Here is a 23456-nt window from a genome sequence, read left to right on the forward strand (position 1 = left end):
GAGTGCGACTCAGCATTATTTTGTGATCAGGGCTGCCAGACGCTCAAAAGAAAAAACTTTCGAATTTTCATTTTATAACATTTATACAACAAACAAGTTTTTACTAATTAAAAACCAAGTGCCAATATCTTTATATTACAGAAATAAAAGAGATTAATTACGCTATTATGGTGAGCTTTATATGTTTAACGATTAAAACGATTTAAACTCCTTTAGTGTGACCAATTGGCGCCGGTTGGCAGAGAGAAGGAGCGACTGGCGTGTTTTGTTGGACGGCCATAACCGTTTAAAAGGTTAAGCGCCAATTAAGTAAGTAAATAAGTAAGTTATATGTTTATAATATTATATATGTAGATCAATATATAAATAAAATAACTTAAAAAAAAATGTTTAGGTTAAACGGTTTTATTGGAAACAATACTTACATGAAGTAATAATAATACTAAAAGCTAGAGAGCAACGCCCTAGATTGATGAGGAGTGTGATGACTTATACCTAAGACCTATCTAATTATTTTCTAGCTTTTAGGTGGCGCAAAGATTTTTTTGAATATCTCGATCTTTGCACCTAGTGGCGATTTTTTTCATAGGTCTTGTATGTAGTATGTGTTCCAAATATGAGCCAAATCGGACCGCAAATACGATTTTTGGAATATCTCGATCCTTGCGCCACCTAGCGGCGAGTTTTTTTTCATAGGTCGCTTTCTATTCTTGTATGCATTATGAGTTCCAAATGTGAGCTAAATCGGACCACAAATACTATTTTTGTGAATATCTCGATCTTTGCGCCACCTAGCGGCGATTTTTTCTTATTATTGCATTGTCGTCGGGTTCTGAAATATATTCCAAGTTTCAGGCTTGTAGCTTATCGGGAAGTTACTTAAATTTCAATTACAAAATTCGTGCCAGCTAGCCAACTAGCCAGCCAACCAGCCTGTCAAGTCAAGCTAAATAAAACCGTTTAAAACACTTTTTACCAATGAAAGTGTAATCTTCAAAAAATATAGATCAAGCTATGTGCAGATACAATCTGTAGGCTAAAAATTGTAAACATACAAACTAAGTCTGAATTTGGGGGCCGAGGACCTCTTTTAAATGAACCACTCTATTTGTGTTCGCGCTTTGAAAAAGGTTTCTATTATGTTGCACTGAAGGTAGAAACATCATTTTCTTTGAAAAGAGGGTCTTAAACCGCTTATTATTACTGTAATAATCTTTAGACAGTGAATTTTCGATAACAGTACTGAATTAGGTGGTTTCATAACAGAAATGATACTAAAAAACGTTTTTGGCAACGACTATATAATAGGCGTAAGGTCATGATTAGTGATAGAACTTTTAGAAAAAGTATCGATACCGGTACTCATATAAAATACTCTGATAAAAGAATCCATGATAGTACTCATACTCAGTAAAATGTATCAAATATACTCGATCTAAGTAAGTACTTCGGAATTTTTATCTAAAGCGAATAAAATTTTTTTTTAAATGAGATCGTATGTTTTGAATTTAGTAGAAAGGTAGTTTAAGTTTGGACGAAATTGAACTTTATATACTCTTAAGTGTGCTCTTACATAGTTTTTGAGGATACATTTAGATACAAAGAGAAACGTCATGAACATTAAATGAGTTAAAAGATTTTTGAACGACTTGTGACATTTAATTAAACAGGTTTTCCGTTAGAAAAGTTTTTCTAATCGGGGTTGCCCCCGGCAGTGGTTTCGCAAGCACTCCGAGTGTATTTCTCCCATGAAAAGCATCCCAGTGACAATTCATCTGCCTTCCAGATATCGTTTGAAATCGGCATAAATACGTAGGTCCCGTCCTCTCAATCTATAAGAAAAAATAAAAAAAAGCACGACGCAATTTGGAAGAGAAGCTCGGTCTAAATATCAATTTTTTTATGTCATTTTTGGAGTTTGTTGAGGTATTAACCAAATTAGAAGGGGATCAGAATAGTTTTCCTTTTCGATTTTCCACTTCATCAGTATTTGTTAAAGCATTGTTCTTTTTTCCATTTATGAAAATGAGCGTGGATAAAATCTGATTTCGACCACTTTCAATACCAAAATATCGTCCACGATGCTGTAAAAGCTGCTAACTCCATTCACCAAAATTTCACAGTAGAACGATAAAACTTTACCGCATGAAAAGTTAAAAGTGAATTGAATTTTATGGAGTTAGCAGCTTTTCATAATTTTGTTGGAGTTAGTGATTCTGGACAAGAAACACACACTTTTCTTTTACCACGATATGCAGAAATCATCTCCCATTCCACTATTACCAAAGAATCAATTTAAGTTTAATGCGGAGCTTTTACAGCATCGTCGATGATCTCAGTTTATGTTCAAGTTATGACGTTAATGGACAGAACTTTGTTGATTTAAAACATGTATACCATCGGCACTTGGTAAAGTATCGTAGTAAAGTATCGATGCTGTACTCAGTACTTGGAAAAAACCATCGAGTTTTTTTTGGAAAAGTATCGATACTTCTCACTCAGTATTCGCATCGTTCTATCACTAGTCGACTGTATCTCAACGGAATATTGATAATGCCAATTGTAAGTCCAAATCATTATAAATGAAAAATATAGTGTATCAATACCCAAATATTGCAGCATCGCCTTTTAAGTAAAAACTTATATGAACAAGATTGTAACAAAAAGGCTATCGCGAAAATTGTGGATAAGACAAGTGTGATAACTTCTGCATATACGTCAAAATTACAAATATAACCGATCACCAGATTTTTAATTTACTGTCGTCTTCTTCTTCTGTATATCTTTCTATCACTGATAGATAGCCGGCCTTATGTACCGCTATATTGAAGTTCCTGTCAAAACGCTGCCAAAACGATAAAAAGTAGCCATCTTGAACATCCTGTCAGACAGCTGACGGGTAAGATATTACATTTGTTTTATCCACAATGATCGCGAAAAGTGAACGGAAGGAAACAAGGACATAAGTACAACTAATTAGACAGTAATAAAAAAATTTATTTTTTACGCATAATTTTCTTTGATATTTTGCAGGATATGTTCTAAACAATGGTCAGGTAAATAAACAGGGCTACCATATTAACCCTAGAGAGATAACGTACGCCTGTGAGACGTACCTCGTTTTAATTTTGCTCTCAGTCTCCCCCAATCGTAAAGAGAGAACATTCTCATTCTCAGTTTTCTCAGCTACCATTACCAGCTTGTCAGTGGGGTGTTTTTCAGTAGTAATTTTTTTGTTTCCTGAAATATATACGATTGTTTTTTAAAAATACGTCTAAGAGACCTATCGTTATCTTTTACGTGACTACAAATTTTATATGTAATTTTTGCCTTAAATGGTAATTTTAGCTAATATTTTTTTAAGTATAGTTTAAAACAGTTAATAAATTCAATTGAAGTACAAAAAAATGTATTTTATTTTAATTTTTTCGCTATAAACTAAGGTGCTTCGAAAAGAACTGATTTTTGTAAGGACAAGTCCAAGACAAGTCAAACTTAATTTTTAATATATTAAAAAAACAATATTTTTCTTTAAAAAACATTTAAAACAAGTGAATATATATCAAATAAATGATTAGAAAAAAACCAAAAAAAAAATATATATAAGTTTTTTTTTATATCTTTAGGGTCCTTAAACTGGAACACGTCCCTCAGGCATACGTTATCTTTCTAGGGTAAACAAATAACATTATCTTTCTACGGCTAAGACTTATGAATCTCGGTATTGAAATTCCATGAAATAAAATGTGTAGTGTTAGGAAGAAAATTTAGTAAAATCTTTCGATCGAAGTGAAAGCTGCAACCCTGACATAGTGTTCAGCATTACGGGTGGAAATTATCATCAATATACAATTCTGAGATAGTCAACGGTTGGCAGCGGAGCAAAGAACGTTTATAAACTATTTATTTCGTGTTTACTTACTTACGTGTAGAGTTATTTGATGTCGTGCTTGTAAGGACGGAAGAAACATAAATTTGTTTACGAGGGTTGCTACGTAAGTCTAATAGCAATGTAAAGTATAAAATTGGATTATTGCCGTTATAAAGATCAATCTTCCGATTAAAAAGTTGCTTCGATCAACCAGGCTTTGTTTGCTTCTCAAGATAGGCTTCACCACTTTTAAACTTATCTTTCCGATAAGCTGTTGGCAGTAGCTATTGTCTTAAAATTTCAAAATCTAAATTAATCAGGGAACAATCTCAGCGTTTTGATTTAAGCCCGAATTAAAGTTGACATAGTCATAACGCCACAGTCATAACCATATTTTTACTTATCCATATCAAATTGACATCAGTTATTGGTGCCTTAACCTAAAAATCGTGAAAATTTCATAAAAATGAAGAAAACGCAAAAATTACAAACATATACCACAAAAAATAAGTCTCTGTGTCAAAATGTATCCAAAAAAATAAATAAAATCTACAAAAAGTTAATAAATTCTCCAACTCAAATGTTTTTAGGTTATGGATATGGCGACAAGCCAAAAACCAATTGGTTGGCTATGATATGGTTATGGCTTTAGCGTTATGTTATGGCAGCATTAATCGATTATGTTGATTCATAGAAAATAGCCGCATACATGTATCTTTTCTAAAAAAAAAACAAATTTGAATATTTTACTTTGTTTATTTTATGATTTCCTTCTGTTCTGAGATTGATTTTCAAATATTATGTTGCGCAAAAAAAAACATGGCCGACCAGAGAGAACGGTTATACCTCGTAAGTGTTTTTATCCTGGGCGAAACCAGTAGCGCGATGCATTAACTTTTTCAACAAAATTTGACACCGGTAACTTAGCTTAACAATAATTTTAACAATTCTAACACTAGCTTTTTTGGAGCCCTAAACTCGATAAAATAATCCCAGCTAGTATCGTTGTCGATCTTGACGATTGGCAATTTTTCTTGGTCTGTTTGGATGCGGTTAAGCTGATGAGAAGTTGTTGCATAAATTGAAACTAAAATTTATTTACTGACTTAAACACACAAATTATTATTATTTCGAAGTTTAATTTGTGATTTTTTTTCAAAGCAAAGGGCACTTAAGTCTGTGACGTATAGTTTATCGCGGAAAGTAACTGCAAATCATGCAAGAGTGGTGGGCCTGGTGCTGCCTAGCTGGTTGACGCCATTTTGAAGAAATATATTAAGAAATAGAAGAAATAACTTAAATAATATAAAAAAAATACTTAACTTTGCTGAAATATACACAAAATTTTTGGCGTGAATCAATATTACTTGGCTTTTTTTCAATTCCTCTATGATCTTTTCGTAAGTTTTGATATTTCACTACCATAGATATACCTTGAATTGAATAAATAGTTAACAAGTGTTGTTAAAACCAAGTTAGTGAATCACTCAAACGAAAAAATTCAATAATTGACTGCGGTAAAAATCTGGATTTCAAAATTCGGCAAAATTTAGTGAATCACGCTTTAGAAAAATGCAGCAGAAAGCGAAGTTTTTCGTTATCGCTTTATTAAATGGACTTTTCGCTTTTCTTTTGATGTGTAAATTTAGCTTTAATCTATTATACCTTCAAATTCGTTTATTCAGCCTGAGTATCTATGAACTTAAGCAGCAACCCTTGTTTCAATCGTTTTATTTTAGAACTATAGACGCTTTTGTTACAGTTCGCATTTTGTGCGAATTTGTCTTTATGCGTCATATGAGCCGCCCCGCTGATAAGCTTGAATTCCGTTGATCAACATTTTCTTAATCAGCAGAGCGAATTCAAAAATATTTATAATCTTATGTAAACAGAAGCAATTACATATATACTAATAAAAATGATTACAACAAAATATCATTTTATCAGTTTATTCAATATATTGGTCAGTGCCATTCATAAACATTCAAACAATTCGGCGGCAATAGTTATTCAATATTTAATCGGTGAACAGTAAAGTTGTGAAAAATTATTGTTTGTGTTTTCTTAAAACAGAAAAATTTAACTGCGATATTCTGAAAAACTCGTGTACCATAAATAATATACAGAAACAAATACAACAAAACAATTGAACGAGCCCCTTTTTTCGTTAAATAAATACACATAAATGCTTATCCACATTTCTCACTGATAAAAAGAGCAAAAATATAAATAAATTCAAACCCCACTGACAGAACTCAAGCTCTAATCTCGCGGGCATCTGCATTGCATTTACAGTTTCCCATTGACCGCCGAGCGATCTACAACATGTTACGCTTAAAGTTTTTGATAATATATACATTCTTTGTGTTAACCATCGACACGTCCAGCAGTAGTACTACCGATCGACCCGCAACCTGGTCATTCAGTTTTGGTGATCTTTCGCTATTCAATATTCCAAAACTCGGTCGTTCAATTTTGGAAAATGTTCGTGTGGTGACCGAAAATCCTATAAATATTGTTGATATATTGCCACGTGTTCGCGATGTGGATCCAGGCGTACTGGTTGATTCGCATTTAAAAACGGTAGACAATTTAGTCTTGTGTACGATGAAAACTTCAAATCTTTATTTTGTGCGTGTTTTCCCCTTTTTTCCTTTAGCCGGCTTTAATAAAGAAATATGGCTACCCTGTAGAAGTTCATCATACGATAACCGACGATGGCTACATTTTGGAATTGCATCGCATAGTTCGTGATGGGGCGACACCAGTGCTACTTATGCATGGGCTATTGGATTCTTCAGCTACTTGGGTTATGATGGGACCGAATAAAGGACTTGGTGAGTAGTGTATAAGGCTTATATCAGTAGTGACTTACGTATATTGTGGGTGCTATTTAATTTTTCGCGAAACCATTCTCCATATAACGACGAATGTTTTTAATTTAAATTTTCTGCACTTCCTATATTAGAGAAGTAAGCGATGCTAACAGTAAATATAGCTAAGAAGTTTGCTTGGTCCATTCTGAATATGTGGTGGACGCTGTTGTAAAGACCAATGTGTGTGTGCCTTCCTTATGTGGAAATACTACCATTAGGCTGATAAACAGAGGCGCCTCGCAAAGAGGAGACTCTTAACCAAGTACTACCATTAATAGAGGTAGGGGCCATATGATGATCGCGCATACGGACAAAGCGCCAAATATTCCTCGCAGCAAATCACACTAGTCCCAAACTAGGTTCAAACTATCGCTATAAGCGGCGGTTCTAGTGCTAATTGTATTTCCTCGCATTCTTTCGAACTGACACTTTAAACGCTGAGTTGTCCTAAGGAATAGCAGGCCCTTTGAGCACATTTTAAACTTGTTAAGTCGTAGATGGTTCTGAAGTATTAGCAACCTTTGATTTTAATTACATATAGCCACCGTATACACCGTTGGTACAAATGTGGCGAATAACTAACCCACTCTGCATCCAACTATCATCAGCTCGGAAGGACTCATTAAGCCACGCGTGCGAAACTGTCGCAATAGCTGGGTTGCTCCCCTGTAAAAGAGCAAATGTTGTACACCCTCCACTCTATTTGTTTTGGATTTGTGGCTGTGACTCACGAAGGCTACGAATCTTAAAGGCTGACGTTTCCATTTGCGATAGTATCCCTCCGACGCTGCATTTTCAATCACAATATTTGGTGGCGAAAGAAATAGTCATTATCCCAGCCCCGCGAATTAGAGAAACCGGTAGTGGGCAGAATGAAAAAAGCGGTCATGCTGTATACACCAATGCCCCATTTTCGTGACCAATACTCACTGATTGCTGCACTCCCAGCAACAAATTTATTAGGCACTACAGTGCGTATTCCCTACACATCCAACGACAAGAATGGGCCAAAAGGCATCATATTGTTCAGGGTTCCATCACGATATTCACCGATGGTTCTTAGCTTAATAAGGGGAGGTATCATTCAGAGGACCTTTCGCTTTCCGACCATTGGATATGTTAGCAATCCGCAGTGCTGTAAATCATAGGCAACCGTGCCTGAAGATAGGAAAGTGTTTTTTTTTGGATAGACCGGTGCACTAAAGAACTTATGTGTCGACAATATTAAGTCTATTTCTGAACGCCGCAGGTCTCCCAACGAGATGGCCAGCACTACAGTATCAGTTTTATATGGGTACTTTAACACAATAAGCCACTGTCTGGGACTAAATAGGAGGAGAATAGCTGCTCTCACTCAACGGTTTTGCGAAGGTATCCAAGCTCAAAATAAGGGCGATAGTTAAATTTATTGAATCCGAGAAGCACGATTCAGGGTAGCTGAACAGTAAGAGTTACAGATCGGCGGAGTCCTTCTAACCTAAGCTTGCATTCCATAGCAAACGCCCAAGGTTCATACCATGTCTCTTGACGATTTGCATGTCAATACAGTTCACCACATATTGCACAAAAATTGCTATTGCCGTTAGTCTGTGTCGATCGGTGTACCTTTGTCGAAGCATATATTTTATACTAAATCGGTATTGAATCCCTTACATTCTTATACGAAATAGATTAGTAGCGAAGGATCATCTTCGCAGTCATGGACATCAACAATCTTTCTCCTCACTATGGCAGCTCCTGTTGGGGAAAATTATGGGTATACGACAATGTCTTAGAGTAGTAGAGCATCTCAAACAATTTGCCAGATTTATCGAGGGTTTGCTGATGACGAGTTTAAGTTCCTTTTACTTTTGGAAATTTTTAACAGCTCTATCCAAGTGCATAAAATTATTCTGTCCTTATGCTAAAGTTATATTTACATGTCAAGCAGGTGCCGTCTGACCCTGGGGCCTTACTGTTTTTCATGGTTCTTGCTGAAAATTATAACTCTTCCGTTGTAAATGGCGGAAGCTTTTCAGGTGCAGGCGGTCTGAATTAGTCTATCTTCCCTTATTTCGTAAATAGCGAAGAGTGAATTTTCTACCTTTTCCATACCGTGTTCACTGAACTCTTATATCGGCATCCTGGCTTTGATCTTGATAAGCACTACATTGCTTCGCCAAGCTCTTCCAACGTTTGCTTCTTTCTGTTAATGATAGCGGCCTTTAATTACTTTCTTTCGTTTTGTATGCACCCGCTTCGGCGTTGACTTGTCCCATACGCTCGAACCTTGTATATACTCGCTTTGGGCGTAGGCAGTTTCGCCTTGTTTCTATTATTTCTTTTGTTTACCAGTAAACGGAATTTTTGCGTTGTTTATTTGGTAGAATTGGCAAAGCTTTATTCCAGGACGAGCTCTCCAATCGTTGGTAAGAATTGGCCAATGATTAGTATCATACTTGTTATTGCTCTTAGAGTTTCAAGCATATATACTAGGGGTGATGGGACCCTTTCTTAAGGTGATGCTACAACTATAAGTTTTAACGTGTGGGTAGTTGATTCACACGCCAAAGGCTTGAAACACATAGGGATCACTTAGCAGCAAAGTCTTTGACAGCGATTTATTAACACGTTATCTGACTCCGACCTGTGAAAAACCAACCTGTGATTAACCATCACCAATATTAGCTAGGGTGGTGATGTACAACTCTTTGACTTCTTCTTGACTTCACTATAATTCTTTGCTTTTCACACACACAACTCAGAAAACGGTCTACCCTGATCTAAGAAACCTTTAGTTAAGATACACCAACATTCAATGTAATTATTGCTGATCATGACCCTTCTTGTGAAATTCTTTCACAACGATTCGTGATCAAATAGGTGAAGGTCAAAGATATCTAGTGAATAATGCAACACTTTATTTTATGGCCGCTAATTAGCATTATGACCACAGGCAAAGAATAGCAGCAAAAGACCGGTGAGAAGTCTAAATACATAATTTCTACATTTTATTAACTTTTCTTATGTGAGACTCATCTTTTCAATTACATCCAATTGTTTCGTTTATTCCCACACATGGAGCAATTAAAATGTGACTAACGTTAAAATATACAAATTTATAATCGTTTAACTAAATTTTCGCCCAATAAACAAAAACAAAAGTTTCGTAAAAGTTTGAACAAATTTAAGTTTTGAAATTCATTTGCAAGGCTGTCATCGTCGCCTAGGTTAAAGTTTAAACGAAGCTCCCAAAGTTATTAGCATGGAAAAAGGTTTTTATTAGGCCATGCCAGTCGTCCGTCCACTTATGATGAAATTTAGATAACTTAACGGAATTTGGTATACTGGCTATACACAGAAAATATTGAATTTGAAAATGGGCGAAATCAAACGATAACCAGACCCACTTTTTCGATATCGAAAATTTCCAAAAATGGAAAAAATGCGATTATTCATTACCAAAGATCGATCAGTTGACAAGATTGTTGTTGGTTGATTTTTGATTCAAAATAGAAATTGCCAAATTTTCGGAAAATGGGCGTGGCCCCAACCATATTTAAAAGAATACATATAAAAGTCTTATAAGTAGCTAATCAGAGTGGGTTTCCTTGCTATTATATTGTCACGGATATTAGCATCACTAAGTTATCCCATCACTAAGGCGATGTTAAGGCCATGCCAAGCAGTATTTACGTTAATAATCAAATCAAGTATACACATATATAAGGCAGCCCAGAGAGATGTCACACACAGATGCATTTACTTATACGCCTATGTGCGCGCGAGAGACTGTAAACTAGAAACATTCACATCAATAATTCAGTCTTTATGTATCTACATAAACGAATAAATAATTGCGTCTACACATATGTACCATATACGAATACGAGCAGCGGAGAGTCAATGCGCAAAACCATGCATATATCTGAGAAGTTTGAGAGCTACTGGACTAGTAGATTCTGGAAGCGCCTAAAAGATGTATAAAATTGTGCAATTTTAGTTATAGCTGAGAAGTTTGAGAGCTCATGGACAATGCTAGTACATTCTGGAAAAATGCGAACGAGGAAACCAAAGGGTATAAAAGGCAACAGATGAAGAGGCGCTGTAATTCAGTTTGAGTTGAGCTATCAATCAGTTTGATTAAGCACGCGATCTGGCGGCCAATAGTAGAGTTTCATTTGAGTTATCAGTCAGTTTTGTTATTAAGCCAGCGAGTAGCAAAGTATAAGTGTTATTGTGAAGTACTTTAATAAAGGCCATTTTTCCATTATTCAATATTGGAGTTATTTATTCAACAGTTTAGTGATTCGAACTTAGCAGAGGATTGCAAATAAGAGGATTTGCAGCAAATTCGTTACAATATATACACTAATGGCGGTTTCTTTTCTGGTAAGAATGTACCCCTCATGTTACACTCTTAAATTTTAACTCTTGAACTAGGTTACCTAGAGCTCTGCAAAGGTTAATTTGTAGGTAATAGTGCTGATTTTGTTTATTAAATCGACATACTTTGTCAAAGGAGCACACAAACATATGAGAGAGCTTTAAAGAACCAACAGGGCTATATTAGTTTTAGAAAAGAAAAGATAATTAGGAAAAATTTGCAAAGTCGGGTGCTACCACACCCACTGTAAACAAGTTTTTAAGGCTTACAAAAAATTCTATTTATTTACAGTACATAAATAAATTATTTCTCCTTAGCTTTTATATGGGCGTGGCGCCGACCCTTTTCAGTAATTATTTCTATAAAACTATATGCCGTAAGTCGAACAAAAATTGACCAATTCTAACGAATTTTGATAACAGCATTGTTTTAGGAAACAGCATTGTCTTACGGAAGACAATATTTATGTAGTACTCTTGAGCTTTCAGTCGGTTAATGTTTGTGATATTTCTGTTTCAATGTATTCCTATATGTACGACGTACATAAATTATATCAGGGATGCGCCTTAACGTTAAGCTAATCGTTTATCAAAAAATTTCCACCGTTTCCGTTGAAACACTTCGAAATATTATCGATAAAGAAATTATCAAGATAAATTCTATCGCGTTTTTAACCGAAACGAAAAGCTTTAGTTAACGTTAAAAACGTTAACAAAAACGTGATACTTTATGTTTGAATTGTGCTGGCAATGCTATAGCCATGGTGAAGCCGTAAGGTGGTAACAGCGAGCGGACATACACACACAAACTCCATGTAATTTTTTTGTGTAATTCGTTGGTGATAATGTCAAAAATACTCTGAGAAATGTTCGTACTGTAAAAATTCATGAGAAAAGTTGCAATCAGCTTGGCTAATGTTTTCACCTTTAATGACTCCGCCATCAATCAGCTTTGCCAGCATAGTTTGAAATTAATAATCAACATAAACGATTTGATTTCGTTTTGATAGGGCAGAAAACGAAACGAAATCATTTCGTTAATTTGACGTTCTTAACGTTAATAAACGAAACGAAATGACTTTGTTTCGTTTATTAACGTTAATTATCGTAACGAAATGATATCGGTTCGTTGGTTAAGCATGCCTGAATTATATAAATTATATCTAAGAGCACACAGCTGGATATCGTTAGCTTAATGTGAAAATGTGCTAAGTCACTTTTTTTGAAAAATTTTATTTTAATGCAGTTTTAAAACTGAATTCAAAATACATCGATCACAAAAAAAAATATTTTTATTTTTAATTTTTACATGCTGTGGGCAATGATGTGTAAATGTGCTAAGTCGTCAGTTGTTAAAAGGAATGTGCTCAGTCAACATGTCAATAATATCAATATGAATTACTAGTCATTTCTTTGTGCGCGCATGCTTTGTTGTTGTTGTATAAACGATAAAGACACTACCCGAAGGCTTTAGGGAGTGTTACCGATGTTGATGGTCCTTTGCTGGATGTACATAAATCCGGTACGTCCCGGTAACAAAGCACTATTAAGGTACTAGCCCGACCATCTCGGGAATGATTTATATGACCACATTAAACATTCTAGACCATAAAGCCCTCCCCACCCCGTAGTTCCATGAGGAACTTGGGGTCGCCAGAGCCTCGGCTGTCAATGAAACAGGATTCGCCACGGTTAGGTGAGGTTGACAATTGGGTTGGATAAACTATATACTCCGCTGGCAACCCCTTGAGAGGGTTGCGAACACAACCTCTTGAAATTGGATTCACCCAATTGAGACATGCCTTTGGTGTTTGATAAATGCTTTGCGCTGACTATAATCTACTTCAATTCTTACATGTCGATAACTACATGCTTTCTTGCAGACTAGTTAAAAATAGAAAACAATTCAAGCTTAAACTTATATAAGCTATTATTAAAATTAAGAAATTTACTGAATCGATTTGCTAGATGTATAGTCCTAGTTATAGGTTCTTTCATAGCATAATTCGTTTTATGAGTTATTTCGATAAATAATATATTATGCCGAAGATTACGCAGTGGAATATTTGGAATGGACAAATTAGATAAATCAAAGCAATTCGTGCTAAAGTTTATTACATTATAGGCAAGCATGAGTGAGATAAAAGTTCTTCTGTCATGCAAAGCCTGAAACCAAGCAGTTTGTGACTGCTGGTATATAATGGGAGGCCGTCTGGCCAGTGAAACATACGTAAAGCAATTTTTCTAAACATATTTTGAACTTTCTCAATTAGTTAGATTCATAAAAAGGATTCCATATTATTGAGCAATATTCAAGACCACTTCTGACCAAAGATATATAAAGTGCCTTTCAACGTCATAGGGTCCTTAAAGTCACTGGTGTTACGTCTACTGAACCCAACCATTGCAACAAATTTTGAAACAACAAAGACAATGTGACTAGAAAAAGAGAATTTGGAGTCAGAAATGACACCCAAGTCTCTACTCTCTTGACAACGATTAAGAGATTTAGCATTTAGTTTGTATATGGAATAAGACACAACACAGCATTTGTTTGAATTTAAAAATAAATTATTGTCTGCGCACCATCCGGCAAAAGAGTCCAGATCAGAACCGTTAGAAATAGTTTGACAAACAAATAGTATTTTTTGTGAAATATATAGTTTTAGTGTTATATTTCAATCATTAAAGGGGAGGAATGATGGGGAAACATAATGAGTAAAAAGTGCTAAGTCAGGAGAAAAAATTTGTTTTGAGTGAGGAAATTGTGCTAAGTCATAAAATAGCTGCTGGGTTAGCATACATGATTTTTATTTATCTTTTTCAAAGCTTCTACACTAAAAAGTATTACAACTAAGGTATCCTCATTCACAGTTTTGAAAAAAGAGGTTATTTCAAAAATTATTCATTTTTTTCGTCTCCTGTAAAATTCGTAAAAAGTGACTTTTCATTTTCTTACGCCTACTTTTATCGAACTTAATCTTCCTGCGTAGCTCGTCAGGTATTAGCCTCACTTCACACGCTTATATATAAGCTCAAATAAAAGTTCTGAAAGGCTCATAAACAGTTCATATTTTGACTCTTCTCTTGGCCCCACTCTGATATCTTTTAAGTGCCTTGCTGGCCCCATATTCTTATAATTTTACGAAGGATCTTGGACTTTCTAAAACTCTTTCTCAGCAAACGTTTGGTGTGAAAAATAGAGTCTGAATAGATACCTATATAGTAGCGTTTACAATTAGTTGAGCTCATTTAAGAGTTCAATATGACTGTGTTCCCCTTCTTGCAATGGTAGTCTGATATGAGCCTTTTTTGATACATTATATGATCCTAAAAAAGAGGCTGACAAGAATCCTAATGCGCTCATTATTTTCCTCTTTTATTAATTACTAGCAGACCTGGCAAACATTGTTCGGCCCAACTTTCGTCTATCTGCATAACGTTTAAGAGGTTTTACTCTTACTCTCCCTCCCTCTCTGTTCCCCGTTTCCTTATCCTTTTATTTACTTCCCCCTCTGCCCTTCTTTTCCTCTGCTTCTCTTGATCTCTCTTTTATTTTTCATCAATTCTTTTCCACTCCATTTACTTCTATCTTCGTCTTACTCAGCCTCTTTCTCCTTCCCTCTTTTTGCGTATCAATAGTTCTTCTTATTCTTCTCCATCCCTTATTCGCAGTTCAGTTACAGTCTCAGCCCTAGTGCCAGTTCCAGTCCCAATCCCAGTCACTGCTCCCTATGCCCTTCTCTTTCTCTGCTTCATTTGCTCTATTTCTTTTCCCTCACTTCTTTTCCACTCCGTCCATCCCTATCTCTCTACCTCTATCTCTTTCTCAGTCTCTTTCTCCTTCCCTCTTTTCGCGTCTCTATAGTTCTTCTTATTCTTCTCCATCCCTTATTCCCAGTTACAGTCCCAGCTCTACCCCAGTCCCAGTTCTAGTTCCATCCCAGTCCTAATCCCAGCCGAGCCCTGGTCCATTTCCCGGAAATAAAAGTGTCGTAAGTACTAATCTAGGCAAAAGGCTACCTATTTCAAGCAAATAAAACTGTGAATACAATTTGTTCGAATAGGTCGGTCCCTGGTCCACTTCCCGAAAATAACTTTTTTCTCCGTAAGAACCATCCTCGTACTCTAAGCAGTATTCTAATAAAAGAATTAGCAAAATCGGTCTGACCGGTTTCGAGGTTTGCGCTTAGCGACACATTCAGAGGAAGTATGAAAATTTGACTCGCAGTTGCTTTGCTAAAGCTACGCTCTTGACATTAAGCTCATATTCATTCCATCTAACATGAGCCTTAATTTTATACTTTGTGAGCCTCATATTTCAAACTCCTATCGGACTTATAATTTTGAGAACTCCAATAATGTTTGGGGGATATTTTACGTGAGTTGTGCCTGTTGGGAGTGTTGGGAGTAGCAGCAAGTATCTACTACTCTTTTAACACATGCGCAAAACAGTATTGCTTGTGTGTGGGCATCATTGGCTTAGAAGCATATGATACGTTGTTGGTGTTTATTGGGTAAAATTGCATAATTTGATTTTTTTTTAATTTCAGCTTACCTTCTCTATGACGAAGGCTATGACGTTTGGATGCCGAATGTTCGTGGCAACACATATTCCCGCAATCACACTAAATACACCACAAAGGATGGCAGGTTTTGGGATTTTACATTTCACGAAATGGGGAAATATGATTTACCCGCGAGCATTGACTATATTTTAGTTCACACGGGCTGTGAAAAGTTGCACTACATTGGGCACTCACAGGGTAGCATGACATTTTGGATCATGTGCAGTGAACATCCAGAGTACAGTGAGAAAATTATTTTGATGCAAGCTTTGGCGCCGGTTGCTTATGTGAAGCATAGCAAAAGTCCTGTTGTTCAATTTTTGGCTTTCTTTCAAGATCCAATTGGTGTATGTGACATAAATGAATTTGATTATGTGTCTAAATTTTCTTAGATATTTTATTTTTCAAACTCCTTTAGATGCTATTGAAGTTGATTGGCGCTCACGAATTCTTGCCCAATAACGAGTTTATGACTATGTTCAGTCAATTGATTTGTGATGAGGACACCTTTACATTGGATATATGCTCTGATGTGATTTTCTTGATTTCCGGTTTCGATAGGGCACAGGCTAACGAGGTGAGTGTTTAATAAAAAAAAAATAAATATCGATGCTGAATATTTCGCTGGCTGAAGCAGGGCGAATTCAGTACCAGATGTTGATATCCCAACAGCTGATTGTTTGATTATTTTCCACACAACGCCTTGTACATGTACATGCAGGCATGCTTAACCAACGAACCGATATCATTTCGTTACGATAATTAACGTTAATAAACGAAACAAAGTCATTTCGTTTCGTTTATTAACGTTAAGACCGTCAAATTAACGAAATGATTTTGTTTCGTTTTCTGCCATATCAAAACGAAATCAAATCGTTTATGTTGATTATAAATTTCAAACTATGCTGGCAAAGCTGATTGATGGCGGAGTCATTAAAGGTGAAAGCATTAGCCAAGCTGATTGCAACTTTTCTCATGAATTTTGACAGTACGAACATTTCTCAGAGTATTTTTGACATTACCACCAACGAATTACACAAACAAATTACATGGAGTTTGTGTGTGTTTGTCCGCTCGCTGTTACCACCTTACGGCTTCACCATGGCTATAGCATTGCCAGCACAATTCAAACATAAAGTATCACGGTTTTGTTAACGTTTTTAACGTTAACGAAAGCTTTTCGTTTCGGTTAAAAACGAGATACAATTTATCTTGATAATTTCTTTATCGATAATATTTAGAAGTGTTTCAACGGAAACGGTGGAAATTTTTTGATAAACGATTAGCTTAACGTTGGGGTGCATCCCTGTGTACATGTCAGTTAATCGGAATCAATGCAATTTTTCTTTTGACTTGACATTCTTCTGCACGGCGAATTGGTTGAATTCGCTTTGCCACCACCTAATATGTATTCGCCTTGGGCTGAAGTATGTAAGTATTTTCGGCTTCTTCTTGCAAAATATTTTCCAGCTGATATAAACCGTTATTGAAAGATATTGGAAGCCGGCATTTTGTCCAAAATATGTACCAAAGCAATCCTACGACAGAAGTTTTATTTGTTTTCATATTAGTTTAACTGTAATGATCTTGACCCGCGTATGAGTTTGAAACTGATTACTGCCCTTTAATGTTAGCCCTCACTGTTCTTTAAGCCAAGGTATAGATTGAACTGGCCGGTAAATAAAGACTTCACATAGACTGAATGTGCCCATATTATTACCAGAATTTGTTTGATGACCAAACGGAGAACCCCAATCAGGTACCAGGACTTATATTATAGAATAACTCCGTCCTTTTGGCAAATGCTAGAGGTTTTCTAGGATCTAGCTTAATTGCTGCCTCGAGATCTGGCAACTCTGCCACCCATAATAACTGGAGCCTTGACCTGACGAGCGCAGGATACGAAGACAGAACTTGCTCAACCGTTTCTTCCTGCAGCTCGCACTTCCTACACCTGCTGTAACTGACGATACCTAACTTATAAGCATGTGACGCAAGAAGGCAGTGTCTAGTTAGTATGCCCATCGTGAGCCTTATATGGCCATCACAAGAATCATGTTCTCGAACTCTGTGCTAGTGATGCTGGGAGATCCAAGGCAACTGAAAATTTATATTCCTTTGATTTTTGCCTGAGTGAAAGCAGCCACCGTTGGTGCCATCTTTCCATGGTGCCCAGATTAAAACTTTCCTAGCCGAGTCCGAGAGCTAACCTTGCTTCAGAATATTTCTTTACGGTTCTGAGAGTACCGCTATATCATTTCCTCTTTTAACATTGTTTCGGATAAGAGGTCTTGAGCCGCTTCACAATAGTTACAGTTGAGTGACAAATATCTTATGAGGCAACCTCATTGCTCCCACCCCGAATGGCTTGGAGAGGTCCTTCCCAACGTCATTTTGCATAGCCGTATAAGTTTTACGGGTAAACCTAATTCAGATAAAGCGGCATATAAGCAGCTCCTTTTCGTGATGTCGAAGGCGGCTTTTAAATCGACGAAGACAGATATATGTCAATTCTTTTTTCGCCGGCCTTTCCCAAGATTTGGCGCATTGTGAAAATCTGGTCGATGGTAGATTTACCAGGTCCCAAGCCGCACTGATAAGGTCCAATCAGCCGATTCACGGCGGGCTACAATATTTTACGCAATACACTTGACAGGACCCTTTATGCGATATTAAGAAGGCTGATTACGCGATAGTTGGCGCAGTTTGCAGTGTCCCCTTACTTGTGGACTGGGCAAAGAACACTTAGATTCCAATCGTCGGGCATGCAGTAGTCCGACAATATTTTGCAAAGAAGCTGATGCATGCGCTTTACCAATTCCTCGCCGACGTATTTGAATAGCTCCGCAGGCAATCCATCAGCACCCGGACAAAGAAACATCAAAAATTTAGACAGATTTTCCAATACAAAAAAAAAAAAAAGTTTTTCTAACCTGGGCGGCTCAGGCTCGACCGTGATTTGGCAAACACTCCGAGTGTATTTCTGCCATGAAAAGCTTTTCAGTGAAAACTCATCTGCCTTGAAGATGCCGTTTGGAGTCGGCGTAAAACACGTAGGTCTCGTCCCGACAATTTGTAATAAAAATTAAAAGGTGGACGCGGCGAGTTGGAAGAGAAGCTCTGCCTAAAGTCTCTTTTTAGGAGCCATCCTTGTTTCTCCATTTTATTTCATTCCTTAAGGTGTATTCCGCATCACATAGTTGCCCCATCTATCTCGGGTAGGTATTCCCTCGAAGCAACTTCAGTCTAGGTTGTGAATGTTTAAATTCATTGCCTATCCCACTACCACTCACACTTGTTTTGTAGCCTTTGCTATCGAAAATAAAATTATCCATCTTTCCTCTTCTTTCAGACAATGCTTCCAGTTGTGCTCGGACATTCGCCCGCTGGCGCTTCTACCAAACAAATGCAACACTTTGGTCAATTAAAACGATCAGGTCATTTTCGTCAGTATGACTATGGCTGGTTACGCAACTATTGGACCTACAACAGTGTCTCACCTCCCGAATATCATTTAGAGAATACACGCAACAAGGTGGCATTACATTATTCACAAAATGATTGGCTGGCAACGCCCGTCGATGTTGAACAACTGCATCTTAAGCTACCAAATGTTGTGGGTAAATTTTTAGTGGGATATCCACATTTTAATCATCTCGATTTTGTTTGGGGTGTGGATGCGCATGATCTACTATATATTCGCGTTTTGAGGCTAATGCGTTTGGTTGAACGTGGTGAGCTATAAAGCCGTTGAATTTTGTAAGAAGTAAGCGCAACAGGGCTCAAAACGATTGTATATAATTTTGTACATAAGCTTTGTATTAAGTGGGCATTATAGTTGTTATGGTGATAGATTTAAAAATATTCTTACTTATTTTATGATAATGTGCCCAAAACACTGACAAATATTGAAGCAAGTATTTCGTCTAAATAAGTAGATTATAAGTAATTAAGTATAAAATTTCAATAAAACTTAAAAATATTGACATTATTAAAATATCAGCATTCCAGAATGATTAAAGATAGTTTTAAAGTTAAATCGGCACAACTCATTTCATTAATTTTGCGCCACAGAATCGCTTCCCTTAATCTACACCATTTCTAGTTGTAAATGGGACATGTCACTTGGCAATAAGAATAGTCAATTGTAAATGAGAAACAGTCATATAGAAATGAGAATATTTACTTCTAAATGGGAGAGCGTCTGTTGGAAATAAGATTTGTAAATTATATTAGTCAGTTGTAAATTAGAAAGCGTCAAATGTAAATGAGAAAACGTCACGTGAAAATGAGATTAGTAAATTGTAAATGCGTAAGCGTCACTTCGAAATGAGAATAGACATTTGTAAATGAGAGAGCGTCAAATGAAAATCCGAAAGCGTAATTTCTGTTTGATAGTAGTCAGTTGGAAATCAGAAAGGGTAAAATGTAAATGCGAAAGCGTTACATGGAGATGGAAATAGTCAATTGTTAATGCGAGGCGTCATTTGAAAATGGGAATAGTTAATTGTAAATTCCAAAGCGTCTTATGGAAATTAGTATAACCAGGTGTAAACGAGAAAGAATAAACTGAATATACGTGATATCAGTGTCTGGAGTGTCGTACATCGACCGACATAGGGTCCGTTTAGCATGAGTGCATGCGCTGCTTCAGTAAAGTGAGTTTGCCAACGATCGGAGGAGTAAGCGAACGATTTAAAGGACTTAGTGGGCCATGCATTCCATAATCGAGTCGGCGTTAGCTGATACTTAAAATGGTCAAATGGAAGTGCTGCATTTAGCATTGTAGTCGCTAATGCTGATCCCTATCGAGTCTCTAGGGGGAAAAGTAAAAAACATAGGTGTAGAGATACATTACCATACCACTGACATGTATTTTGTATATGGGGTAACAGCTGCAGTTTTTATGTGGATAAATCGGGGGATGCAGCGAAGAGATCAACAAGTGAAGGAAACTGCGCGAGGGCATTCCAGAATTCACGTCGTTTCATGGAAATGCTCTCTCACTCCAAGATATGTCAGTTGGAACATAGGCAATTTCCCATCAAGTGTTATTTTTCTTAGAGGATATTACAAATTACGTTTTCTATTCTTATTTACAAGTTATTATTCTCATTTCCATATCACGCTTTCGCATTTACAATTTACAAATCTCATTACCATATGACGCTTTCCCATTTAAAATTGAATTCAAACTTAACTCTAACAGGGTGTTCCACAATTGTGATTATCAGATACTATCGACTGCTACTTTTATACTATTATTATTCAAAATTAAAATTATGATATCACGGAAGTTGTGCATGTGTACCTAAAAATATAGAATACACCTTTTCTTTCTTTCCTTCTTTCTCTATGTTCTCCTTTATTCCTTTTACGTTTATTTCTTTATTGATCTATGTATCTTGATATTTATTGTAAAGTTCAAATAACTTGCAGATTTAAGTCATTTATCCCTAATCCTTAATCTTAAGAAAATATTGTATCAAATTAAATGTGGCACGTTAAAAGACTATGTCTTACTTGTGTCTTAATAATAATAATAATAATAAAATTGACTTTTTTCATTCACAACTGACTATTCTTAGTCACAACTCATTCTTTCAAATTTTCAATTGAGGCATTCTCATTTAAAAGAGACTATTATCATTTCCATTGGACCCTTCGCATTTAAAATTGACTAGTCTCATTTCCATATGACGCTTTCGCATTTACAATTGACTATCCTCATTTACAACTGACTATTCTCAATTAGAATTGACGCTTCCGAAATTTCATTTGATGCTTTTTTATTTAGAAGTGACTATTCTCATATCGAAGTGACGCTTTCGCATTTACACCTCACTATTCTCATTTCCATATGACGCTTTCGCATTTAAAACTGGGAATGATGTAGACAAGCAGTTTTCTCAAAAATTAAGATGTCTTTTTCTTTGATTATAATATAAATAATTTTTTAAAAAATGGAGGAAAAAACTAAGAAATTTAATCATGTAATTTGTCACGTCCGTGGATTTCTAGTCCAGGTCCGCAACTTTACAGGCGAGTACTCTTATTCACTGAGCTAATTCGTACATGTTATTATTGTAGGAAATATTAAATCAAGCACTCTTGATTGAAAAAAATTTTAAAAAAATATTTTCATCCAATATATGAGAGGTTCTATTCAAAAGTAAGAAATTCTTATTCATGACATTGATGTTTTCCTCAATTTAAAGAAAATTTTTTTAGGAAATATGTTTTATCATTTTAAGTAAGTGTTTTTTCTGAGTGTATATATGCAAATACTAATACGTTTTATAATTGTCACGGCTGGGACAAGAAAAAGGTACTATCCATTAGTAAAGTTATATACATATGTATGTATTATAAAAACTTTGCGAATATATGGAAGTAAATACTTTTAGATATACCTACAAACATTTGGGGAATCCAAAAGAGTAAAAGTAAGTAGTTTTGCTTAAATTATTTTATTGCTATAAGTAATGTAAAACATATGTGTCACGGGTGAGATATGTTCGAATTAAAATCCTTTCATGAATTTATTAATAGTAAATAAAATATTCCAAAGGTTCAAAATATGGTTCACGTCTTATAATCATTTAATGGGATAAATAAATTTAAGTTACGATAAATTTAGAGAATTTTCACTCTCAAAGGCTTTGACTCCGATTTAAGGCCATGAAAACCCTTACTTCGTAGATGTCGTATTTTGATTGAAATTTCTACTCGACTTAATTAATTTATATTAGGATTAAAAGGCGTTTTAGCAATGCCTACTAGTTTTGTACCAACTGTTTCTGCATACTTGTCACGCGCAGGATATATTTCATTGAAAATTCTTTAACAACTTCGAAGAAGTTGAACATGAGTTGTTAGATAGATGTATTTGAAACGAGTTTCTAATATTATATAACAACATTTATGATAATAACTTTCGACATTTTTTATTACAGGTGGTACACAGTTAACTCTGACCCACCCTAATGTACGTATTTTTATTATAATTTATTTCTAATGAATGTATTGAAGTGATACATTTTAAAGTGATATATCTAAATATGTGACCTGGAATCATGAAACGACCCTATTGTGCGGAAACAAGTTTTCGAGAAAAACGCGTTTAAAGTTATTGTTTAGCTTGACTCTGTGTAGCGGCTGGCCGTTCAGAACCCGATGACAATGCAATAGTAAGAAAAAAAACTCCCATAGCTGGCGCATGGATCGAAATATTTTATATAAATCCTTTTTTATATGTGAAATATGTGACCCGGCCTATGAAAAGGTGGCTTATGACTCAAAAAAGAAATTGCGAGAAACAGCTGTTAAAGATAAACAATGCATTTTTTCAGTTTCTTAGTAGTTTTTCTTTTGCATTATGCACAGTCATGCCCAAAAGGCAAAGCACAAACCAGTTTCTGACCGATATTTTGGCTCCATTGCCATCGAAAAAAATACTATCAAAAAAATCTGAGGATGCTTCACCAGCCACCAAAGTTGCATCGAAGGAACCAAAGGCTTCATCGTCTTTCATTTGTACTCTTCATTCTCTACATTTTTAGTACACTTCTGTCACTTGGCAACCCTAAAATACAACTGACACTTGACAATCCTGACTATTCCCGATTGCAAAAAGAGTGATATTCGGAGATTCAACGAGTCAACGTGAAAATCAGCCAAATCAATTAATAATTAAACCTAATATCTTTTATTAAACTTTTGAACATTCAATACATAGAATTAAACATCTTAATTAGTATAAACCGTGTCTATGTA

The 23456-nt window shown here is 35.8% G+C and overlaps 1 protein-coding gene across 3 annotated transcripts in view; it reads left to right on the forward strand.

Annotated features, from left to right (window-relative positions):
* LOC137240445 (lipase 3-like) overlaps nucleotides 1-21274 on the forward strand; it is a 69422-nt gene extending 48148 nt beyond the window's left edge. Inside the window, exons 2-7 of one of the 3 annotated variants that reach the window (XM_067766717.1) lie at nucleotides 142-309; nucleotides 6167-6454; nucleotides 6531-6708; nucleotides 15666-16027; nucleotides 16099-16257; nucleotides 19033-21274. In XM_067766717.1, the coding sequence (XP_067622818.1) occupies nucleotides 6197-6454; nucleotides 6531-6708; nucleotides 15666-16027; nucleotides 16099-16257; nucleotides 19033-19425 (1350 nt within the window). In that variant the 5' untranslated portion in view covers nucleotides 142-309; nucleotides 6167-6196 and the 3' untranslated portion in view covers nucleotides 19426-21274. Of the gene's footprint in view, nucleotides 1-141; nucleotides 310-3903; nucleotides 3996-5610; nucleotides 6455-6530; nucleotides 6709-15665; nucleotides 16028-16098; nucleotides 16258-19032 lie in introns of those variants that run through there. The other 2 variants (XM_067766716.1, XM_067766715.1) reach the window with 2 other exon arrangements.
* The last annotated feature ends 2182 nt before the right edge of the window (nucleotides 21275-23456 follow it).

The sequence above is a fragment of the Eurosta solidaginis genome, chromosome 2 (assembly GCF_040869045.1).
Source record: "Eurosta solidaginis isolate ZX-2024a chromosome 2, ASM4086904v1, whole genome shotgun sequence".
In the NCBI taxonomy this organism is placed as follows: Eukaryota; Metazoa; Arthropoda; class Insecta; order Diptera; family Tephritidae; genus Eurosta; species Eurosta solidaginis.